The 26,259-nt window shown below is 40.0% G+C and overlaps 1 protein-coding gene across 1 annotated transcript; it reads right to left on the reverse strand.

Annotated features, from left to right (window-relative positions):
- Nucleotides 1-22,285: 22,285 nt before the first annotated feature.
- LOC149197375 (uncharacterized) lies at nt 22,286-23,055 on the reverse strand. Its single transcript, XM_089408671.1, has one exon. It carries the CDS (start codon nt 23,021-23,023, stop codon nt 22,286-22,288), a length of 738 nt encoding a protein of 245 aa, XP_089264797.1. The 5' UTR covers nt 23,024-23,055.
- Nucleotides 23,056-26,259: the final 3,204 nt, after the last annotated feature.

Below are 26,259 nucleotides of genomic sequence, written 5' to 3' on the forward strand. Positions count from 1 at the left end.
TGTTGTTGTGGTCAATTCTAGTATGTTTTGTTCAATTGTTGTGTAGGTCATTTATTAGGAAAAGATTACGGATTGGAATAGAATTGTGGATTGTAAGGAAGTGTATAATTCTAAGGATTTTGAACATATGGTTTCCAAGTTTGTGGATTGTTAGAAAATTGAGAAGAAGGTAATTGTTGTCTTTGGTTGATCTGAGGATTATACCAAGGTTGATTAAAATACTAAGGATCTTGATTCCCTCTAGGAAATGGTGGTCAAAACTATCCAAATCGTATGTTATTAAAAAAATCAACTTGATCAACATGTTGATTAGCTATCTAATAAACTCCTTTCAACCTTGGAAGTTGTATACAATTGTTGACATGACAATTTTCAAAGTGAATGCTACATACTTCTACAAAAACTAACAAGCGCTCATTTCTAGGATGTTTCTTATTGCATTGAGGACAAAATATAGCCAAATATTTTCATTGTCTTCTTATTTCTTTCTTTTTTGGCAAAGCATCTAGCTGCATAGATGAGTTTAGAATATCAATTTATGTATCCTCTTGTAAATTTTCAATTTCAGTTTTTGTTACTCCTAAACTATTCTTAGATGTAGGAGTTGTTGAACTTCTTATTCCTGTACCTTTTTCATGTTTTCTCTTGAGTATTTATTAAATATTTCCCTAGTCACATCATATGATAATTTATAAACATCTCCAAAATCTATAATATTCAACGACTCTATTATCTCCTCTCTAACTCCCCTTGAGAAGACTACCTTGAGTGATTCATCATCCAATTTACAATTTGTTGACCTTTTGTAGTTGAACTAAAATTGTTCAACATAATCATCCAAAGTCTCATATGGTCTTTGGTTCATTCTAAATATTTCATCTCTAGCCTCTCTTGCTTTGTAATAATCTTTGTATTTGTTCAACAAGTGTTTTTCATTTCTTCCCAAGTACCTATACTTCCTCCTCTTAATCCCATGAACCATCTTAGAGCGACATCTTTCAAAGTTGAAGGAAATAACCTTAACTTCTAGGACTTTGTCTTATAATCATAAGTTCTACACAGAACTTCAAATTCAAATAAGAAGGCATCGGGATCTTCTATATGTAGTCCATAGAATATTGGAAGAATATAAGGGTTAATATTTATAATTTTAGCGTCATCTCTACTTTCTCTTATTGAAAAAGGAGGTTCTTCCTTTTATCCCTTCGATCTCCTCCTCTATTTCCTTCATCATGATCAGCCATATTGAAATAAAGAGTCTCTAATTTAGGGTCTATAGTTTCATACTCTTCTTTTATATATAGTCCAAAAAGGTTGTATTTACGAGTTCATACTTGATGATTGCTTGTGATTTTCCTTTAGAAGTTCTTGAGCTAGAGGTAGTCTCTTGTTTTACTTCTTTTGGAATTGGTCTTAGAGGTGTTTTTGGAAGAAATCATCCCAACATATCCCTCTTTCTCCTCATTCATTCTCAATTCACTCCTTTGACAATTCATTATATAAAAAAGATTCCAAAATTGGCGTTTTCCCTATAAACAACGCAAAAAAATGAAGGACTTCTACGATGTTCTCATAAAATTACTCACAATAACATCGATCTATGGTCATAAAATTTACAAAATGTTCAGCAAAATATATGAATTTTTGGGCTTTATGCAATTCCTAACTCGAGAAGTGAGAACAATAATTACAACTTATTTACAGTAATTACAATTAATCACAAGAAAATTTGTGCAAATCTTGTAGCTAAAAATCTATATTATTTCATATTAAAGACAGAGAAATGAAAAAAGAAAAAATATATCACATTAATGCTAATTAAAAATAGTGAAAGTAGCTATGGAGATAACTCACAACAAGAAATTAAATGGAAAAGAAAACTATCTATCAACAAAAAAAATTAATCTAATTTATTGAAAGAAATTTAATCTACAAATGTTACCACAAAAATAAACTACAACTAACAAGAATACTCTCTTGAAAATAAATTGTTATGGAAATGAAATAGAATTACGAAATGAAATTTTATGCTATAAAAATAGATGATATATGTATGAAATACAAACTAAAACAAATGCGTGCAGTAGAGAATATATGTTGTAAAATAGGAATAATCAAGTACAATATCAAACAATAAAATATGGGACTGTATACAAGTAAGAAAATATAACCACCAAGACTATAGAGTAGCCCCTGTCTACATTTTTTGGTGGATTGAAAGTTGCACACTATCAGGAACTCAAACAAGTGATTTTTGTTAAGAAAAGATAACAATATAGATCAATTGAAAAAAAATGAACCTTTTGATTTTGGTTCTCAAAGTTTTAAACAAAAAAATAATAATTGTTTGTGTTATGCTCTTAACCTGCAAAGTAATACCGAACATAGAATATGCAAAGAAAAGATACCCAGAACACAGAATATGCGAAGAAAATATACCCAGAACACAGAATAGCAATGATTTTATTACTCAGAGAGAAATGTTCACAGGCCTCTTCGAGGGGGCAACCTCCAATAGAGCAGAGCTCGATTACAAAACAAGACACGATACTCCTCGCAGGGAGTCTCTATCCTTTATATATGACTCATACATGCAATACCACGGGCCAAGACCGTGGGTTTTATTAATACCATCTATCTAATACTACCGCCCATTTACCATCTATCTAATATTACTGCCCATTTGCAACTAACTGTGGTCCCATCATTAATTGCGGGTTAACCACTTACAAATATTAATATGGGCTTTATTGACTCTTGACTATGACGTGATCCCATGACATAAATAAGGGGGTTAGGGTGGGACCCTAACATGCCCTCTGTAGGAATTTACAGGGTAAGTTCCTTAGAAAGAACACCAAAAGGACACCGCTCACAACCAGATCACAGATCAATACACCAGTATTTTTGACGTGGTTAAAACCCTCAAAGAGGGAAACAGTCCACGGCCTGCGCCAACGTGGCTACCACAGGCAATTTATTAATCAAAGAATGAAAATTTACATAAGCTTCTCTCATGCACGGATTACCCGAACAATGACCCTCCATGCGCTTTAAATAGAACTCATGGACCAATCGGGTGTCAAGCCACGGATCAAGTGTCGGTAATACCGAGGAGAGAGTGAACCGTCGGATCACTACATATCGTGACCGTCGGATTGTAAGTTACAAAATGTACAACGGTAAAGAAACACACTTTACATAACTCTATACCTAACTCTATACTAGACCAAGTTGAACTTAACTATTTCCTATGTGTCGGAATATCCTAACATCCCCCCTTAAGAACAACTTGGGATAGGATTGAAGGATGTACAAATATGACACAATAGGAGAAGGAAGGAGGCACTAGAGCCTATCCCCCCTTAGTGACAACTTCCTGAACTCCAAGCATATATCGAAGTTTAGTGAACTTCGCCTCTGTGAGAGCCTTTGTGAAGATGTCTGCAACCTGATCATCTGTTGAACAATATTGCACTTCCAAAACATGGTCATGAATGAGATTTCTGATGAAGTGCATGTGTAGTTCAATGTGTTTACTGCGCTGATGCTGGACTGGATCTTTGCATAGCTGAATGGCACTTTGATTATCACACCAAAGTGTGGTTGTATGCTGCAATCTAAAGGACTCACTCTTAGTTTTTGGGCCGAAGCAATTAATTGTGCAAATTATATAATCAATCGCACTCCTACTAAGGTTCTAAAGTATATCACTCCAGAAGAAGCTTGGAGTTCCATTAAACCAGATGTAAGTCACTTTCGTGTTTTTGGAAGTGAAGCATGGGGCCATATTCCAGATGAAAAGCATAAAGCTTTAGAACCTAAGAGTGAGAAATGTACTTTTGTTGGATATTCTGAAGATGTAAAAGGTTATAGACTTTCCATTTAAGTCCAAAAATGTTATCATTAGAAGAGATGTAAAATTTGATGAAAATAAATCGGTCTGCGAGCCTAGTCCGGCGAATGTGCCACCTCTTCCTATCTCTTCTACTTTTGAAAACATTTCTTCTTCAGATGATGAAAGTGAGGATGATAATCCTCCCCCACCTTCTCAGGATCCTCAACTTCCAAGATGGGTCCGTGCTACTCGGGATTCAGCAGGTGATCTTGCCGGTGATCCTACAGATCAGCGACGTACACGTTCTCAGTTTGAAAGAGCCTCTTCTTTACTGGCTCAAGCTCCAGTAAATCATGATCCTGACACTTTTGCAGAAGCTTCAGGCCATCCACATTGGGAAGCAGCTATGAATGAAGAATATCATTCATTGTTGACAAATGATACATGGGATCTTGTTCCTCTACCAAAGGGACGCAAACTTGTTAGATGTAAATGGGTTTACAGAACCAAGTATGGACCAGATGGGAAAGTTGATAAACATAAAGCTCGTCTTGTTGCTAAGGGTTTTTCACAGGTTGAAGGCATTGACTACACTGAAACCTTCTCCCCTGTTGCCAAAATGAACTCTATCCGCCTTGTTCTTTCCCTTGCTGCCTCTTTAAAATGGGAAGTCCATCAGATGGATGTTAAATCTGCCTTCTTGCATGGGGACTTGCATGAAGAAATCTATATGGAACAACCCATTGGCTTCATCCAAACAGACTCCAGCCTTGTATGTCGACTTAAGAAATCTCTCTATGGTCTCAAGCAAGCTCCTCGGGCTTGGTATGCCAAAATGGATAGCTTTCTTTTAGAATCTGGCTTTTCTCGGTGTTATTCTAACAATACTGTCTACACCAAGAAAGTGGGCAACTCACTTATCATCCTTGTTCTTTATGTTGATGATCTTATTCTTACTGGTAGTGATCCCAACCTTATCAACCATGTGAAGTCCAGCCTTAAAAAGAAATTTGAAATGACAGACTTAGGACACTTACACTATTTTCTCGGTCTTCAAGTCTTGCAATCCAAGGAGGGTATTTCCCTTTCCCAGTCCAAGTATGCTTGTGATATTCTTCGTCATTTTCACATGGAAGACTATAAGCCAGCCCCTTCTCCCTTTCAGTCTGGAGTCAAACTTTCAGTCTCTTGTACTTCTCCTGAAGTTGATGCTACCTTATACCGTCAACTTGTAGGAAAACTCTTGTATTTAACCCATACTCGTCCTGATCTTTCCTTTGTTGTTGGCCTTGTTGCTCGTTTTATGCAAAACCCCCATGAAAGTCATTGGAAAGCAGCCAAAAGAATACTTCGTTATGTTCGAGGTACAGTACAGTTTGGGATTCATTACAGTGCCAGAGCAACTCCTCTATTAGTTGGTTTCACTGATTCTGATTGGGCTGGTGACCCTGATGATCGGAAGTCTACTGCCGATTATGTCTTCACTCTTGGTTCAGGACCTATTACATGGGCTTGTAAGAAACAGGCTGCCATTTCTCTTTCGTCAGTAGAAGCAGAGTATCGTGGTGCCATGGAAGCTAGTAAGGAAGCCTTGTGGCTTCGTCAGATCCTATCAGAGTTTGGCTTTGAGCAGCAGCATCCAACCACACTTTGGTGTGATAATAAAAGTGCCATTCAGCTATGCAAAGATCCAGTCCAACATCAGCGCAGTAAACACATTGAACTACACATGCACTTCATCAGAAAGCTCATTCATGACCATGTTTTGGAAGTGCAATATTGTTCAACAGATGATCAGGTTGCAGACATCTTCACAAAGGCTCTCACAGAGGCGAAGTGGAGGTTTGTCGTTACACCAAAACCCACAGGTGTTGGTAAACATTACAAGCCAGTAACTAGGATCCCCAGGGTGGAAATTACGGATTCTATAGAGGTGCGGTGATTCTTCCAACACCCCCCCTCAAACGCAACTTGGGGGAATCGAACCTGGGTCCAAGCTCTGATACCATGTAGGAATTTACAGGGTAAGTTCCTCAGAAATAACACCAAAAGGACACCGCTCACAACCAGATCACAGATCAATACACCAGTATTTTTGACGTGGTTAAAACCCTCAAAGAGGGAAACAGTCCACGGCCTGCGCCAACGTGGCTACTACAGGCAATTTATTAATCAAAGAATGAAAATTTACATAAGCTTCTCTCATGCACGGATTACCCGAACAATGACCCTCCATGCGCTTTAAATAGAACTCATGGACCAATCGGGTGTCAAGCCACGGATCAAGTGTCGGTAATACCGAGGAGAGAGTGAACCGTCGGATCACTACATATCGTGACCGTCGGATTGTAAGTTACAAAATGTACAACGGTAAAGAAACACACTTTACCTAACTCTATACCTAACTCTATACTAGACCAAGTTGAACTTAACTATTTCCTATGTGTCGGAATATCCTAACATCCCCCTTAAGACTAGCCTTGTCCTCAAGGCTGAAGCTGCGGAAACTGCTGAAGAATAGTGGCTGGTTCCCAAGTTGCATCTTCCGGATAGGTGTCTTTCCATTTGACAAGGACCTCCTTAATCATGCGGCCGCGCAGGTGCTTGTCTCGTGTGTCTAGAACCTGTTCAGGTTGAAGCCAGATTGACCCTTCTTCGTCCAATTCAGGTAGACTGGTTTGAACTCGACAATTGTTCCCGATCACTTTCTTGAGGCACGATACATGGAAAACTGGGTGGATTTTTGATGTAGGTGGCAAAGCCAACTTGTAAGCCACTTCTCCAATGCGCTGAAGTACTTGGTATGGTCCGTAGAATTTTGGAGAGAGCTTTTGACAACCCTTGTCTTTGAGTGATGTTTGCTTATATGGTTGCAGCCTCAAAAAGACCTGATCCCCTTCTTGAAATTGGCGCTCTGAGCGATGTTGGTCAGCCTGTTGCTTCATACGGTTCTGAGCTTGATGAAGATTCTCGTGAAGATGGGCGAGCATGGTTGCGCGGTGTTGTAGGAGTTGATCCACGGCTTGTACTTTGGAGCACCCCATGAGATAAGAAGTAGGGGAAGGCGGAAGTTGACCATAGACTGCTTCATAGGGAGTCATTTTGGTGGTGGCATGATAGTTGGTGTTATACCACCATTCCGCCAGAGGTAACCACTGTACCCAAAGGTGTTGCTTTTCTGAAGTAAAACACCTAAGGTAGGTTTCTAGACATTTGTTGACAGCTTCGGTTTGACCATCTGTTTGCGGATGATATGAAGTACTGAGTTTGAGTTGAGTGCCTTGTATTCTGAAGAGCTCCTGCCAAAAATTACTGGTGAAGATTGGGTCGCGATCGGACACAATAGAAGTGGGCATGCCATGCAATTTGAAGATCTGGTCCATGAAATTTTGAGCAACCAAAGTTGGTGTAAATGGTTGGGGTAGGGCGCAGAAATGAGCATACTTCGACAGTCGGTCCACAACCACCATGATGACTGACTTGTTCCCAGACTTTGGAAGACCTGTAATGAAATCCATGGAGACCTCCATCCAAATTGACACCGGAATGGGCAATGGTTGTAATGTGCCTGGTGTGTTGACGGTTTCCCCTTTGTGGCGTTGACAGACGTCACATTCTGCTACGAAATTAAGGATGTCTTGTTTCATGCCGGTCCAAAAAAATGATCTTCTGGTGCGAGCATACGTCTTCTGAAAGCCCGAATGTCCTGCAATGGGAGATGAGTGCAATTCTGCCAAAATGCGACTTTTGAGGGTGGATGTTGGTGATATTACGACTCTGTCCTTGTAGCGAAGAATATCATTCTGCCACGAGTAGCCCTTGCTGGAATTAGGATCTTCCTGCAATTGAGAAATGAGTTGGGAGAGCCCGGGATGTGAAAACCATTCCCTGCGAGCCTCTTCAATCCAGTCTGGAATGGGGAGGGAAATTGCGAGCAGAGTACTTTCCTCCTCAAATTGGCGCGACAATGCATCTGCTACACTGTTGTCTTTCCCTTTCTTGTAAATGATCTCATAATCATATCCCAACATTTTGGCTAACCATTTATTTTGTTGTGGGGAAGATAGGCGTTGCTCCAAAAAATATTTAAGACTGTGATGATCTGTGCGGATTTGGAAACGTCGCCCCAACAAGTAAGGTCGCCAGGTCTCGACTGCATGTAAGATGGCCATCATTTCCTTCTCGTAGGTAGATTGGCCCAGATTCCTCCCACTTAGTTGTTGGCTGGTGAAGGCCAATGGTCGCCCTTCCTGCATTAAGACCGCTCCAATACCTGTTCCCGAAGCATCACATTCAATGACAAATGATTTGGTGAAGTTCGGTAGTGCTAAGACAAGAGTGGAACACATGGCGGTTTTGAGAGCGGTAAATGCTTGTTGTGCTTCCTCGTTCCAGAAGAAGGAATTTTTCTTTAGGAGTTGCGTTAGGGGCTTCGCTATGCGGCCATAGTTGCGGACAAATTTACGATAATAGCCTGTGAGACCCAAAAATCCTCTCAAGCTTTTCAAGGTCTTAGGTTGAGGCCATTCTTGCATTGCCTGGATCTTTTTGGGGTCCACCTTGACACCTTCACGCCCCACAATGTGGCCCAAATACTCAACTTCTTCCATGCCAAACAAACACTTAGACATCTTGACAAATAATTTATGCGTGCGGAGTAGTTGCAAGAGTAGATCTACATATTGAAGATGTGCCGCCCAAGTGCCACTATAGATGAGGATGTCATCGAAGAAGACAAGGACAAATTTTCTGAGATATGGTTTGAGGAGGTGATTCATAAGGCTCTGAAAAGTAGAGGGGGCATTACAGAGACCAAATGGCATGACCAGGAACTCATAATGGCCTTCATGATTTCTGAAAGTCGTCTTGGGAATGTCGACTTCCTTCATGCGAATTTGGTGGTAGCCTGAGCGAAGATCCAACTTAGTGAAGAATTGAGCCCCATTGAGTTCGTCCAGCAAATCGTCAACCACCGGGATGGGAAATTTATCTTTGAATGTTAACTTATTGAGGGCCCTGAAGTCGGGACACATCCGCCACTCCCCATATTTCTTGAGGACCATGACCACTGGGGATGAATAAGGACTAATGCTGGGACGAATGACACCTGCTTCCAACAATTCCTTGATGATTTTTTCTATTTCATTCTTTTAGGTGAACGGATATCTGTATGGCCGCACATTTGGGGGTTGGGCCCCTTGAACCAATGTGATGCTATGATCATGTTCCCCTCGCGAGGGTGGAAGCTCATGAGGCTTGTCAAAGACCGTCCGATGTTTATTTAAAATCTGTTGCATCTCAGGATGAATTGGCAGAGACATGGTGTCGACTACCTGGATGGCATTAAATTGAGCTACCACTCCATGATGGCCCTTTTTTAACAATTTTTCCATCCTATGCGAGCTGATGATAGAGGGGGCTCCCGCCTGTAGTCCACGGAGGGTATGTGTGGAGTTATTCTGCTTAAAACTCATATATAACTCCTGGAAATCCATTGTGATTGGCCCAAGAGTGCAGAGCCATTCCGCGCCTAGGACAATGTCGCAACCCCCCATGTGTATTGCAAACATGTGGGTTTTCAATTGATAATCCCCCATTTGAAGTTTGACATTTTCACAGCGACCTTCACATTTCATTGTGCCCCCATCTGCAATATGGACTTGGAAGTTAGAAACTGCTCAGACGAAACAATGTGCTGCTTCAACAATCTTTTGATGGATGAAATTATGGGTACTTCCACTATCAATCAAGACTACTACTGGGCGATGTTTAAGAAAACCCCTGATTTTGAGAGTTTGAGGGGAAGAAATTCCTGCCAATGCATTTAGCGAAATAATTGGTTCATCAGATACAATCTCCTTTTGGTTATCTTCTTCGATCGCCTCCGGTTCCTCAAGTGGTGGATCTTCCTCGGTGGAGCTGTAGTCAGTGGCATCTATTTGAAAAAACTTGGGCTCTTTGCATTTATGACCCGGGGAATATTTTTCATCACAGTAGTAACATAGTCCTTGCTTCCTTCTTTCGGCCATTTCCGCAGGTGACTCCTTTTGAGTCGTATTGGGAGCCTGTGAGGGACGACCTTTAGCGGAAAAGTTGGGGCGGCTGGATTGGGTTGTTAATGCACGTTCCACCTTACGAGCTACCTGGCAAGCCTCTGTCCATGTGGGAGGGTGGTGGAGTAGAACCTGAGCTTTGATGGCTTCTTTAAGACCGCTGATAAAGCATTCCATGTAGAACTCATCTGTGAGACCCCTAGTGCGGAAGGCTAAGGCTTCAAAAGCAGTAATATATTCCTCCACTGTACCCGTCTGTCGGAGCTTAGTGAGACGCCCCAAAAAAGAGTCTTCCTGTTCAAAGCGACTTCGAAGAGCTTTGGCAAATTGGGCCCAATTCTGAAAATGTCCATTGCAACGCTGATGCCATTCCTTCCATTGCCATCGTTCATTGTCCAAGTACATGGTGCCCACCATAAGCTTGGTCCCCTCATCTATGATATGATTCAATTGGAAATACTGCTCCATTTGTGCTAGCCATGGGGACGTGTGAGAACCGTCAAATTTATGCATATCCAACTTGGGAGGTCGCTGACTGGGTGGTGGATGGGTGTGCCAGACGTGATGAGAGTGGCTAGACTCACCCTCATGGTATTCATGGCCATTATACGCCTCCTCATGGGCTGGCTCCTTGCCCTTTGGGAGTGCATCATGTATCTGGAGACTTATTCCTTTAAGCTCAAGTTCGATATTCTTCACCGCAGTTTGGAGGGAGTTCACATGGTCTTCAATTTTGTATATCCTTTCATTGGCCATCGCTTGAGTGCGAGTTTCTACCATACACCAACCTGATGAAAAATTGGGACCGCCTAAAAAATTTTTACTAAGAAATTGAATGGTACCACCTTGCTCAGCTCGTCGTCCTGATTTTTTTTTTTTGGAAAACTCCTAACGGATTTTTACTCCTTCCTGATCAATACTGCAGTCGCCAAATCCTCAGAATGTCAATGCCGCCAAAAGTCCTGCGAAAATTATATCCAGGGACAGGAACCCTTCACAACTACTCCGATCTGGTGGATCTGAGAGATCTGAATGGTGGAACAACTGCTACTGTTGATCTGATGGAGCTGCGGGACTGATGTCGGCTGCTGCTGCACTTGCTGATCTGGAATAGGTGATGTGCGATCCCCCGATAGAAAGGGAACTATGGTCTTGAGGAGTGTCAGGTGCTACAGATCGCAATATACATAAGGGTCTGACAGTAGTACTCGGCCCAATGTTTCAGGGCTCTAACTAAGGAGGATCGACCGTACCCTTAGCCGTACAACCCGACTACCCTATCGTACGTGCGAGTAATCTCTCCGAGTGGTGTTCTCGGTGTACTGTAGCCACAAGACGGACGAAGGTTTATCTATGGCGAGGTTTCAAGGGAGCTAGGGGGCTTCCTATATACCCAGAGGGTACGTGGAAGACAGTCTGTGCGTGGTTTTGTCTAATGCACTACTACTCGAAGGGGTACCCACAGGGGTTACAAGGGAGTCCAACAGACATGACCACCTCTTGTATTTCCTGCGTGCATGCCTCCATAAATCCGCAGGTTTATGCGCTTAACGACAGATCCCGTGGTTTAAAGACGTCGGAACACGTCTCTAGCCAAAAAAAAGTTTTTGCTAAAATTTGGAGATCCCACCGAGCCCTGGAAAGTGCTATGATACCACTTGTTATGCTCTTAACCTGCAAAGTAATACCGAACATAGAATATGCGAAGAAAAGATACCCAGAACACAGAATATGCGAAGAAAATATACCCAGAACACAGAATAGCAATGATTTTATTACTCAGAGAGAAATGTTCACAGGCCTCTTCGAGGGGGCAACCTCCAATAGAGCAGAGCTCGATTACAAAACAAGACACGATACTCCTCGCAGGGAGTCTCTATCCTTTATATATGACTCATACATGCAATACCACGGGCCAAGACCGTGGGTTTTATTAATACCATCTATCTAATACTACCGCCCATTTACCATCTATCTAATATTACCGCCCATTTGCAACTAACTGTGGTCCCGTCATTAATTGCGGGTTAACCACTTACAAATATTAATATGGGCTTCATTGACTCTTGACTATGACGTGATCCCATGACATAAATAAGGGGGTTAGGGTGGGACCCTAACAGTTTGATACTTTCTAGCATTTCTTGTTGACAATAAAGGAGACAACCAATTTCATTTAAGGTAGTTAGGTGTCCCAAAACCTATCCATAAAACATAATTGTTTTAATTGTTTTCCCATAACTTCCCTATTTTATCTTGATTTCAAGCCTCGTGGGTTGAATGGCCTAAAGTGGGTGAGACAAAATAGAAAGATTGTGATGGAAAATAAAAAGTAAATGACAATAGAAAAACACTTTGTTGTAGACAAAAGTTTCAACAACAATGGTTTGCTTCATTGGAAATATCTTTGGCTATACAAAAAAATTGTAGCATGGTTGTGTACATAGTACAAATCTTAGTGTTGTAGAAAGGTACTCCAGCCTTAGTTCCATCCTAAAGATCTTTTAGCTTAATGAATTGTTGACAAAAATTACTATAATAATCATTACAATTGAAACTATAGAAAGGTACCCGTGAACTCATAATCAACCAACAATCAACAAAAAATGAAAATTTGTTGACTAATTATAAAAAAGACTTTTTCATTACCACTAATTCCAACCACTGTAGTTATATTGAATAATAAGGTAGTAATGGATGAAAATGGAGAAAACAAGTGATTTTTGTAAGGAAAATGATGATTACACTATGGTAAAAGTGGTGATTATGAATGCCAATTTCACCCTTCATCACAAAGAATAGTCCTTTTTATCCTCTTTCTTTCATTTCCTTATGTAATATTTAAATATGTTGAGGCAATGTTGTATTATGTATCCAAAAACAATCTCTACTTCTTACACATGTTCCAATTGTAGACTTGTGAGTAGTCGTATTCTTGGCTTGAATGACAAGAAAATTGCATAGCTTAATAGTTTTATGATGTTTTAGGAAAATACCATGCTTAATGTCTTCTTTTAATTCACCCATGTAACCTTCCAGTATTTTTTCATCACTTATTGTTGGGCCTTAGTTTTGGTCATATTTTTGCTCAAAGAAACTTATTTATCCATCTATTTTCCATCCATTTTCCCTTCATTTATCCCATTTTGATGTATATTTGATATCCATTCAGGTATTTAATTTTAATCTTTCAATTTCTAAAGTTTTTATGAAATTTTGGTTTTTAGTGCAAAATTGGCAGATTTAGAAATTCCCGTAATAGCGCTATGGTTGATATGGTTGCAGGACACTTGGGCACGAATGGAATGCATGGATGAATAGCTTGGGAACTAGGACTAAGCCAGCAATGCTTAGTTCGAACAGAACAAGCTTTATTAGGCCCATTTGGTGCTAGTCAACCATGACTAGTCATTCAGGAATCCCATAGAAATAGGGCAGTTTTGAGATTTTATAGGAATGGTCATCTTTCTTGGGATGGGAGTAATGAATTCGACTTAGATAGGTGGATGAGAGTAGATGGGTTTGTTTGAGTGAATATAGATCAGTTTGTTCATGAGACTTCTTATTTAAAGCCAAAACTTTGATGGCTTATGTATTGATTTATGATATACTTTTATGCTATGACATCTTTGGATTGAGGAGTTAATTTGAAGACTTGTGTTATTATTATTTTGCTGTTCAATGCTATGGATGTGTGACTGAATTTAAGCTTCTGATATCACCTCTCAAGTGTGCAAGGCAAGGGTGGAGGGCCCCCATTCCAAGCTAAGTACACTTCCTTGTTAACTAATTTTATTTCCTTGTGATCTGGTTGATTGTAGCACTAGTTTTTCAAAGCTTTATTTCAGTTTGCTTTATGGTTTATGCATAGTGATTGATTTCATTAGTTAATAGCTTATTCATCACTTTATTGAGTTGGAAAAACAGGTGTTCAATTTGGGCATCCCTTCTGCTAAAATGATGAATCAAAACTAGTTTCTTTTGTTTGCATACAAGTAGTTTCTCATTGAGATTTTGATATTGAGATGAATGAATTATGATGGAATACCTTATGTGTCTCTTAAGTTAAGAGCTTCTTTCATTAATAATTTATCCATCTTAAGCTTTTGGTTTCAATCTCCGATTCATTAAGTGATAATTGAGGTGAAGGTGGACTTCTTGAGTCAAGAACCATTTCAATGTTTTTCCTCTTTTTAAGCTGATTGAATTAGAGTTATAGAATGTATTACTTTTAGCTTTTGAATAACTTATCTTTCAAGGTTTGATTACATATGATCTTCACATATAGTGAACTTGCCTCAAAGCATAAACAACCCGGATTGATAAGAAATAATTGTGTTAATTTAGGTCCACAAATTAGCTCAACACTTATGTTACCCATCCTTGTGGCCAATACTTGAAAATTTTGAATCATAATATTCAATATCACCTAATTTCTCGGTTATTTTCAATTGACAAAATGATCATTTAGAGGTCGGATTAGGTATGATGAGACTTAGACACTTAATGAAGTTATTGGGAAATTGAAGCATTGTTATGAGCATTCAAAGCGTAAGAATGAATCTCAGCAAGGATGGAAAGGGAAAGATAAAGGTAAAGGTAAATGGTAGCCGAAAATAGCAAGACCTTAGAATGCAAAAGAGAAAGAGAACGTTGCACCACATAAGAAGTTCAATGCAGCTAGACAGGAACATGAGTCACAACGACGTAATAGAGGTGAGGATACATGAAGGTTGGAGTGTTGGACATGTGGTAAGGAGCATCTTAGGAAGGTTTGTGTGCAGAATCAGGGTAGTAGACCTCTTATCTATAGTGAACAGGAGGCGCAAACTGTTGGGGATGTTCGGCAGAGCATTCCTCGTATCTATGCAACGTTGGATAACACGCAGACAAATCATCAGGCTTCTATCATTGAGATGGACGATAAGCTTTTTGATCAAGTTGTTTCTATTTTGATTGACCCTGGATCTAATTATAGTTATGTTAACCCCGAATTTTTGGATAAGTGTGGTTTGAATAAAGAAGTTCATGCAAAATATTTTTAGTGAAGTTGGCTACAACTACCAAGAAGAGAGTTCATCATTGTATAAGAGCTTGTGCATTTAAGTTGAATGGTATACCTACATCAACACACCTGAATGTATTACCTTTGGGTTCATATAGTATGCTTTTGGGTATGGAATGGCTATATATTCATAGGACTAAAGTGGATTGTTATGACAAATCCATTGAATGCTTGGATGAAAATGGAGAACATATAATATTACAGGGAAAGAAGAAAGCAACATCAGTTAGGATGGTGACAGCTATGCAGGAAAAGCACAGTCACAAAAAAGGATTTGTGTTATTTATAGTGCACATTTCTAGTGATAAAGGTAAGGAGGATGAGGATGTAGATATATTGAGAAGGTACACGATCTTTCAACAGTTTCAGGATGTGTTTCTAGTAGAGATCTTAGAATTTCTTCCTCACAGGGAAGTAGACTTTTCTATTGAATTGGTACCAAGGGCAACACCAGCATCAAAGGCACCGTACAAGATGAGCTCTCCAGAGTTAGTAGAGATAAAGTTGCAATTGAAGGAAATGTTGTACAAAGGATACATTAGGCCAAGTGTATCATGGTGGGGTGCACCAATATTGTTTGTGAAGAAGAAGGATGGTACTCTCAGGTTATGCATTGATTACAAGAAGTTGAAAAAAGTGACCATCAAGAACAAATATTCGTTGTTGAGGATTGATGACTTATTTGATCAGTTGAAGGGATCCACAATGTTCTCAAAGGTTGATTTGAGATCTAGATATCACCAGGTACGCATCAAGGAAGAGGATATTTATAAGACAACTTTCCAAACCAGGTATGGGAATTATGGGAATTATGAATAGTGTGTTGCGTCCATATCTTGACAAGTTTGTTATTGTATTAATTGATGACATCTTGATATATTCTAAGAATCAGGAAGAGCATGTTGAGCATTTAGTAGCAGTGTTGAGACTGTTGAGAGAGCATCAGTTGTATGCTAACCTCAGTAAATGTAGTTTATTTTAGACAAAGGTACATTACTTGGGGCATGTGGTCTCCAAGGAAGGCATAGCAATGGATCTAGAGAAGATAAGATCTGTCATGGAGTGGGAAGCTCCTAGGAATGTGAATGAGGTAAGATCATTCATGGTGTAGAAGGCTATTGTAGGAGTTTCATCATGAACTTCTCTAGCATTGCATAAGAAATTTGAATGAACATAGGAATGTGCAACAAGTTTTGAACATTTGAAACAATTGTTGACAAATGATCCAATGTTAAAGATTGCAGATCTGGACAAAGAGTTTGTAGTATGTACAAATGCTTGTAAGAGAGGGCTTGGTGGATTTCTTATGCAAGAAGGATAGGTAGTATGCTATGACTCACAAAAACTGAATAAGCACGAGCAAAACTATCTAATAGATGATCTTGAGTTGGAAGCGATCATCCATGCATTGAAGATGTGGAGGCACTATCTTCTTGGCAAGAGGATTGTACTGATGAATGATCATAGTGAGTTGAGATATTTGTTTGACCCGCCGAATCTGAATTCCAGGCAAGCTAGATGGTTAGCAACAATCAACGAGTTTGACTTCGAGATCAGGTACATCAAGGGTAAAGAGAACACAGTTGTAGATGCTCTTAGCCAACAGATACAAGTGAATCATATAACAACTCTGAGCTCTTATGCGGCAGACTTGTAGGATATGATTTTACAGGCAGGTCAGTAAGATAACATGTATATATAGCTTAGGAACATGTTACAAAAAAGTAAAGTTACATGTACAGGTAGTGGTAAAGGTTAGGTATAGGTGCAGATACAAGTGCACAAGATGTGGACTATCATCTCTTAGTAGATGGCTTGATCATATTTATGGATAGGATATATGTGCCAAATAGTAGTGAGCTCAAGAAGATTACCTTGAGGGAGTTTCATGCGAAACGATATTCAGGTCACCCAGGATACCATAAGACATTGACAACAATGAAGAAATTTTACTATTGGTTGAATTTGAAAAAGAATGTGCCTGAGTGTGTGGCTAGATGTTTGGATTGTCAGCTAGTGAAGGCAAAGTGTAAACATCTAGGTGGATTTCTACAACCGATTCTGATTCTAGAGTGGAAATGGGAGGTCATTTACATGGATTTCATTATAGGTTTTTCAAGGACATCTAGATAGCAAGATTCCATCATGGTTGTGGTGGAAAAGTTGAATAAGGTAGCACACTTCATTCAAGTGAAGACTACGTATTCAGCTAGCGATGTCGCACATGTGTTCATCAGAGATGTGGTCATTTTACATGGTGTTCTGAAGAAGATTGTGTTAGACATGGATGAAAAGTTCACTTCCAAGTTTTGGAAGGAGCTATTTGAAGGTTTAGATATAAATTTGGCCTTCAAGATAAATTATCATCCGCAGATAGATGGACAGACAAAGAGGCTCAACAAGCTATTGGAGGACATGTTGAGGATGTATGTGATGCATCAATAAAGGATATGGGAGGATTACCTACCGTTGGTTGAGTTTTCTTACAATAATGGTTACCAGGAATCACTGAGGATGAGTCCATTCGAGGCATTGTATGGGTGGATTTGTAATACTCCCATTAGTTGGAGTGACCTGGTGAACATGGTATTGATTGGACCAAACAAGCTAGAATAAATGGAATAGGAAATGTAGGTGATCAAAAGAAATCTAAAGGCAGCATACGATAGATTGAAAAGCTATGCAGATTGGAACAGGTTGTTTAAGGAGTTTTAGGTTGGGGAACAAGTGTACTTTCACATCAAGCCCAAGAAGAACTCCTTGCGGATTGGTTCGTGTGCCAAGTTGGCACCTCGATTTTATGGACCTTTCAATATTCTTGAAAGGATTGGGCCAGTAGCCTATCGACTTGCATTGGCTCCGACAGTAAAATTCTATGATGTTGTCCATGTGTCATTGCTTAAGAAGTATGTTAAAGATGATGATCATGTGATTGAATGTCGGTATTGCAGGTGGAGCCAGATGGAGCTAGATGGAGACTTCCATTTAGAACCTCGGTGTATACTGTAGAGAAAGGTGCTCATGCTCCGGAATCAAACAATTGAGCGGGTTAAAGTGCAGTGGAAGCACTTTGGGCCCGATGAAGCTACATGGGAAATGGAAGATTAAATGCAGGCTATGTACCCTTCTCTATTCACTGGTTGAGCAAATGTCCTTGAAATATGTTTTTGTATATGTCTTGGTATGATGTTTTGGTATATGTACATATGTATATGGATGTAAATACCACCATGACCTGTGTTATAAAGCTCCAATAAGCGGTATGGGTGTTAAGTCACTATGGTTGTCATGTTGGTTTACTTCTTAGCAGGTTGATAATTGTAAATAGTGCAACCAACTAAGTTATAAATCTCCATGGGTAGTATGATTTTATTTCAGTAGTCTTGTACTTGGTTGTAGGAGTCATTGAACACCGAGGAAGGTGTTCCCCCAAGGTAGAGAGTTTTGTGACAACCCTGCTGAAAATTCCATGTAAATAAAATTAATAAAGGAAAAATAATAACCACGGTTATGGGACACTTATTCCATGCAAAATGTTGGGCACAAATGTCCTAGTGTAGGTGTTCATTTGGTTTATTATGGCTAAGGAAATTGGAAAAAGAAATGACAAAGGCTTTGGAAAGGAAAAATGGAATTTTTGGCAATTTATTTATGAAAATAGTGGAAATTAGGAGAAAAGGAAGGTGAAAGGTCACAAGTTACATGTGAGGAGGAAAATGAAGGAAAATAATGGGAAAATGAAGAAAATAGATGCCACATTAATAAAAAGGTTTCTGAGGATCAGTTAGTACCTTTTGTCAGTTTAGTTTTGGAGCTCTCTCTCTATTGTCTCACTCTCACACTCTTGGACACTTAGAGTTTTCTTGTAGCAATTCATCATTGGATCAAGAAAGGAAAAGAGGGAAAAGAGAAAGAAAAGATAAAGCAAGGAAGATTAGGATCAAGCAACTACAACAGTTTTACTTGCAGGTATCAATTTGCACGTGTGATTTCCTTTTTAGATTTGGAATGCATGGTTATGCATGTGTGTTCTTGGTTCTCTTGTTGTGATTGGCAAGGATTTTTCTAGGTGTAACAGTGTTCTTCAACCTTGCCTTTCCATTTTTGGATAGCCTTGAGGTGATGGGTTGTCATGTTTTGGTGGAGTTGGATTACCGGATGGATTCGAAGTTGAGTGAGGTGGATCTATGAAAGGAAAAATACATGGCATAGTGATACCTGAACCAGACTATGGATTGCAGTAAACCCACTGGCCTAGTAACCCCTGAACCAGATTGTGTGTTGCAGTAAACCCACGTAATGTGTGCCTCGATGGGCCTAGGAATCCTCAACTAGTGAATGGTAGGATATATGGTAAAGCCTAGAGGTGGTTTCCCTTGATCAGGCCTAAGAATCCTTGCCAGTGAAAGGTGGGATATACGGTAAAGCCTGGAGGGTGGTGTCTCTATCATGGCCTAGTGACCCCTGAATTACGCTGTGGGTTGGGGTAAAACCTAGGGACTAGGAGGCATTAAAATCCCTCAAGGTATAGGTGGAGAAATCTGATGGCATCCATGCTCATTCGGTTCTTCTTTTGGTTATGAGTCCCACATTCATGTTTGGAATATGACAAAAGGGTGATTGGTTGAAGAGAGATTTGGCTTAGCCAATCTTTAGTCAGATGGAACGTGGTAGTCCCATACCAAGTTGGATTTTACATCCATCAATAAGACTTCATGTCCTTGGTATTTTATGTGTAAATGTACTGGTTCATTTGTGGCATATATGATTGTTGTATCCTCATTATTTCTGTTGTTTATATGCTGGTTATGAATATGTTTTATGATAGTGAAAATGTATAGTTATCATCATGTTTTGATTTGTAAATGAATGAGAAATGAATATATGACATAATATATGATAATGTAGCTAATGTGATAAGGAGCCATTGTGATAATGTGATAAGACCCCTATGCTTAGATTTTTTGTTTAAACCTGTAGAATGCATAATTGTGACATGCTTGACGAAATGCCTGTCATGGCTAGTAGGGGTCCAGTCAAGTCCTTATTTAAGTATTTGCATATATATCATTGTTTTGATGTTAGTTTTCATTTTTTAAAGTTTCATGGAGTTCTAGGCAGTGGCCTGAGTCCTGGCCTTCAAAAAGTGGCACAGAATCCAGAGTCACTAGCACAAAACTACCTGGAAAAGTTCCTAGTCGCATGCATGCCTTACTGTGGGAGCGACTAGAGGGTCCCAGTTGCATGCATGCCCATGTCAAGGGAGTGATTGAGGATTTAATGCATGAGAATGTCAGGCTGTCTCAGGGGTTGGTCACCTGGAAGGGTTGGATGGCTCTTGTGGGTTCTGTTGAAAGTGTAGAAGGTTAGATTGGTTGTGTTATGTTGGTTCCACTTCCTTAATTGTACATGGGGAGTTGAATCAGATCATATTAGTCTCTCATCACATGTTTACTCCGGTTGGCTAGTTACTTGGGTAGATATGGGAGGAGGGTGTTACATTGACTCTACCCAATTTTGTCTTACATGGGTATGGGAAATATTGTAATATTTCTTTGTAATTAATTGTAAGTGAAATTACAAGTGTCAATTGTGGAATGTGAAGAGCCATTTTGAAATGAAGTCCAAAGGTCATGGTTGAAGGAAGTCAAACAGTCATGAGGGATGATCCAGATCTTGGGGGGAGGCCCCCAAGATCTAAAAATAATTGAAATGGATCTTGGGGAGGAGGCCCCCAAGATCTGAAAAGTTGCAATGCTAGAAAGAAAATGAGAGAACACACAATAAAAAAACCACAAAGAAACTTTTTATTAAAACAGATAATAACTGTAAGGACTACATTGTGGTGGACAATATGTCCTTTTACAAAATGTGACTTGTTACTTATAGTCTTTTTCGGTTACAATACCATGGGTAAAATCCATGGGTGAATGAATACCATGGGTGGATGTGACAATACCATGGGAAAATACCATGGGTGAATGAATACCATGGGTGGATGCCACTTATAATATCATGGGTAAATTTCATGGGTGGATGAATACAATGGGTTGATTCCATTTTCTTTTCAAATCATTCCTCCCTCCTTAAGAAGCAATGGTCCCCATTGCGTGAAGTTTCCTCTTACGAAGCCTTTGTTGAATATGAAGAGTCACTGAAGAGAAGAGTTTTATGTGGTTAACCCATAACCACGATGAACGAAGATCCGAGGATAGAGATACCCTATAAGGCTTGTGACCAACTGTGATACTGACAGCGTGCGGCCTAGAAAATGGACTTCGATGAAGTGTGGTTTTCTGGATGACCCATAACCATGATGAACGAAGATCTGAGGATAGAGATATCCTATAATGCTTGTGACCAATTGTGATACTGACAATGTGCGGCCTAGAAAATGGACTTCGATGAAGTGTGGGTTTCCGGATGACCCATAACCATGAAAATCAAAGATCCAAGGATATAGATACCCTATAATGCGTGTGACCAACTGTGATACTAACAATGTGCGGCCTAGCAAATGGACTTCAATGATGTTGGACACCTAACCCTAAATGGGTTAGTGTGGAAGCCGAAAAGACTAAGCAGTCCAAGAGACCTTGGGATGTGAATCCCAACGGTCACATAATGTATTATAAATGTATATCTCTTGTTAATAAAAAAATGAACTCACATGATTTATCTTTCATATTGTCTTTGTTTTCCATGTGTGTTTAACATGGTATCAGAGCGGGCGAATTCTGGCCCTACTCATATTTGAGCCATTTGTTTTGTGGCCTCTATGTGCATATCAGTTATGACATTTCTGTTCACTGTGCATAACACTCCATTAATTCACTGACAGTCAGAAATTTGATGCTTTTACTCTGTCCATTCCTTGGATTATCTCTCTGTTGTGCCTAATCAAAATTCATGCACATATATGCGTTTTTTCTGCCAAGACTGTGCGTTTTGTCTAGACTGCGCACTCTGACATATGCGTTTTTAAGTAAATGCTGAACGTTTGTCTGGCCTGAATGTTTGACTCTGTGCGCACATAAAGACTCCATGCTCGCTGCCCTAGGTGCTCCGCCATTTGCCCAAAGATGATAAGGATTTCGTTGTCAGAATCGACAGAGACAGTGAGAGGTTCATTCACTTTTTGAATTAGCTCCTGCGCAGGCCGATTTCTTCTGCCTTAACGGCTTTAATGCTCTCTGAGTGATAACGCCTTGCATACCCATCGAATACCAATGCTTTAGCACTGTTCTTCTCTGCCTCTGTCGTTCTGTCCACTGACATGATGCGACTGTTCGACCTGCCGGATTCTGGTGAGCTGGTTCCGTTGAAAACTCACCTCTGACCATAACGCGCTGCCTTTTCCAGCGCTACCTCTGCCACTAGCTCATCTGCTATCCACTCTAACAAGGATTTTTTATCCTTTGCAAAATCCCACATATACCAATCTAACAGTTTTGGAATAAGGACCTTCCTCTCAGCAGTAACACCAATAGCAGCCAGCAAATACTCCCTTTTGGCTGCTTCCAATTCCGTTTCCACCTTATTAGATGTATATACCCGCACAGCAGGAGAGGACCAACTTCCACAACACAATGCAAACGTAATCAATGGCTCAGAACACTCTAAACCATAAACAGCCCGCATCATAGCCTCCTCGTCAGATTTTCCATTTTTCCAATAGGCATCTTTTGAGTGAAAGGGTGTTCGAAGTATGAAATGTTCAATAGCCAATGCATTCATCAATTGCCCTCCCACATTAAGGACTACCTTGCGCATTACCGAAACAACCTTCTGAGGTGTGCCTGGTATTCCGTGTTCAAGGAAGGCATGCATCATGCAGGCATTGTAAATGTTGATCCAAAACGCTAGCTTCTGCTGATATGTCAAGCCCTTTACATCTGCAGAACATAGTTTGCTGACAAGAAATCTTAATCTTCTGAATAAAGAAGCACAACTTGGTAGCCGACCCAAGTCAAATGAGTGTGCAGTGATATCATGGAAATGTTTGTATGGACCAATATCTCTCAGGATTGATTCAGAACAAACACCATAAGGATCTTTGAAATGCATTTCTTCTGAACATTCTGTAGGTATTTTATGGCTCAGAGATCTCGAGATGTCCTATTACATGCAGTTTCTGGTGGCGTTTCAGCGGCTGCTGCGACTCTGGAGGCTCCTTGAGCTTTGAAGCACCTTTTCTGAGGCTAATCTCTATCTGCAGTCTGAAGGTTGGTCAAAGAATAATGGATTAAGAATGATGGAGCTCTACGCATAGTCAATTTGATGAGAACAATTGGCCATGTGACCTGTAGAGTGCGCAGGAGCAGATGTGATGATAGTGCGCATATGCCTGTGCAATCAGCTAACGTACCTTTGTGTTGTCTTTCGCTGTTGAATGATCATTTCGATGCATACGTTGGAACCTTTGTTTACACTGCATAATTAATCAATGACTATTTGTATCAACTCTGTACGCATGGAAGAATAGGGATGCGAAGAGATCTCTGAGCCAGCTCCTGTCAGAGAACTATTGGCACCGTCCGAGTGCACAGAAATATTGAGAAATTTCGGGCTGCCTGCGCTGTCATAATTATTAAAGCAGTGAGTTGTGGCTATTGAAACTCTTAAATTATTATGCGCGCTGTTTGGAGACATCTGTTATACGGTATTATTTTTGTACGTATTGCTATATTTTTATTTGGGTGTTCAGCCTTATTACAGAATCCTGGGTTATAAAGAATTCTTCAGAATATAAGCCGAGACGGGGGCTTCAATATACCACGGTTGAGTGTTGCAACAAGCCGTTGGCTCAGGACTTGCCTCTGGAGACGACTTGCCTCTGCGTTAAACATTTTTGCTGACAGTGTGATGCCTTTGTGTTAAATATTTTTTGAAGACTCTGTTTATAATTATGGTAGCGTTTTACAATAGGCCGAGAACCATTCATTCTTGATAGGGCAAGAGCCATTCATTCTTGCAGGCCGAAAGCATTTTCTTATTTGAATCCAAGGGCATATATTATGTAGGAGTTCCGGATGCCTGGAAGACCGAATTCTTCATCATTTTAGGAGGCTGAGATTCATTGGGGATCATTTGTACCACTGCTAAAAGTTCAAGGGCGCATTGAGTAAGGACAAGTCCAGGCCTTTCATTGATTAAAATAATGTTAAATTGAATACTAAAACATGGGCACATTGTTTCATTGAATTTTGGTCATATATGAATGATGTTGATGAGCATTTGAATGATTTGAGTCATTGGGTTTAAGAAGTTATGAATTTGCCTGTTGATGAGTAGATATTGGAATTGAGATAATTCCATATATGATGGCTTTTAATGAAAGTATGAAATCAATGGTGAATGATTTTGAACCACATGAAAGATAAGCTTCCGCATGCAAATGGTACAGTTGTGAAATTGCCAGCTATTAAGGTTGACCGCTGTAAATTACAGTTCAAAGAATGCCCATGACATGGTGTTATAATTATTGAAGTTTTGATAACCATCATTTCTGAAGGAGTACTTGAAGGATCCAAACAAGTTTGTAGTTGTTGCTGCCCCAATTGTGGCATTGTATTTAAAACTCATTATAGTGCATTGATTCCTTGATTCCACTGCTGCATAAAGATTTTGGTGAGCTGATTGTAATCTTTTATATTGCACACTGATCATTTGCTGACATTTATAAAGGATATTGCTGTGTACTGTGAGTAGATATTACTTTTCTGCATTGAGTAGTAGTTGTGATCAGTTTTTTAAGGTGTAAATCAGACATTGAAGAAAAATGGCCAGAACCAGTGAAGTATTACAGTTCCTTAAAACTCTGATATTATCTACCGTTGATGACACATTACAAATCAGCAAAGGATCTCTCTCAGAAATTCAGACATGTCTACAAAATGCACAGGAAAAGATCGATTTTTTGCAGCTTGAATCACAGCTACAGCAAGAAGAGCTACATAAAAATAGACACCATTCTGAACCTGTTTTTGTTCAGAACATTGAGACAACCACCCATCAGTAGCATGCTAATAATGGTACAGTTCATTCAAATAAAGCAGCAGTTGTATATGCAGATGCAGAAACTCAGTCTGCACTTCCCAAGCCCATCATCAGACCTTGGGAACAGCTTGTCCACAACAAGCACAGAACTGGTCTTGGATATGACAAGGACTTGTCCTTTCATATTCCAGACTATGCCAAGCCCATTCAGTTTCAGAGTGTTGGATTCATTCATGACAGTTCACTTGCTCCTCATGACAGTTCACCTCCAGCTGTTCCAGACTCTGCCCCTCTTCCACAACAACAACAGCAAATTGTGAAATGCCAACACTATGACCGAGTTGGCCATATGAAAGATCACTGTTTTGATCTTCATCCATGTAAGCACTGTCATAAAACCAGTCATTCTTCAAACAGATGCTTCAGAAACAAACGTCCTGCAAGAACAAAGATTCATCTTGGATGGATCGCTTCTTGGAAATGGGCATCAACAGCCAAGAAGATATTCCAAACACATATCAGAACTTGTTCCAGAGTATTGAACAGTCTTGCAGTTGAGTTTTCTCCATCTTCTCACCTTGTATCTGACAGGGGGGGAAATGATGGTCATCTACAAGCTTCAAAGCCACATCAAGCGAGCCTGAGCCACAACCTGCCACACCAGTTTCAGAGTTGTAGCCAGAGACAAAGATGCCCCTGAACATGCCTTCAGTTGGCGATCTGGGACACTTCCTCTAGCAGAAGACTTCAGCTTCTTGCCAGTTTTGGAAGAATTCCAGGAACAAAATTGAGAACACTTCCTCTAGCAGAAGACACCAGCTTCTTGCCAGCTTTGGAAGAGTTCCAGGAATTGCATTAAGCATTCCAGAGTTGTTGGTCATCCTTAAACCATCACAGGTTGAGACTTCCCTTTTCAGGTTGAAGTTTTACCTTTTATGCGGGGTGAGACCTCCCTTTTATGGTTGAAGGTTTCCCTCTTTAAAACAATAGGATCACTTCCTCTAGCAGAAAACTTCAGTTTCTTGCCAGTTTTGGAAGAGTTCCGGGAACTGCACTAAGCGTTCCAGTGTTGGTGGTCATCCTTAAACCACCGCCTTTTTTACCAACATTTCATAGAGCACATTCAGCCTAGTGCTGCCATGCATTTTTTGCACATTCTGTATTACAGCTCTCTTCTTGGACTCATACATAACCCTTCGGATTAAGGGGGGGAATGTTGGACACCTAATCCTAAATGGGTTAGTGTGGAAGCCGAAAAGACTAAGCAGTCCAAGAGACCTTGGGATGTGAATCCCAACGGTCAC

Source organism: Pinus tabuliformis, chromosome 2_2 (genome assembly GCF_031772625.1).
Source record: "Pinus tabuliformis cultivar Carrire ecotype Pingquan chromosome 2_2, CPIR1, whole genome shotgun sequence".
Lineage (NCBI taxonomy): Eukaryota > Viridiplantae > Streptophyta > Pinopsida > Pinales > Pinaceae > Pinus > Pinus tabuliformis.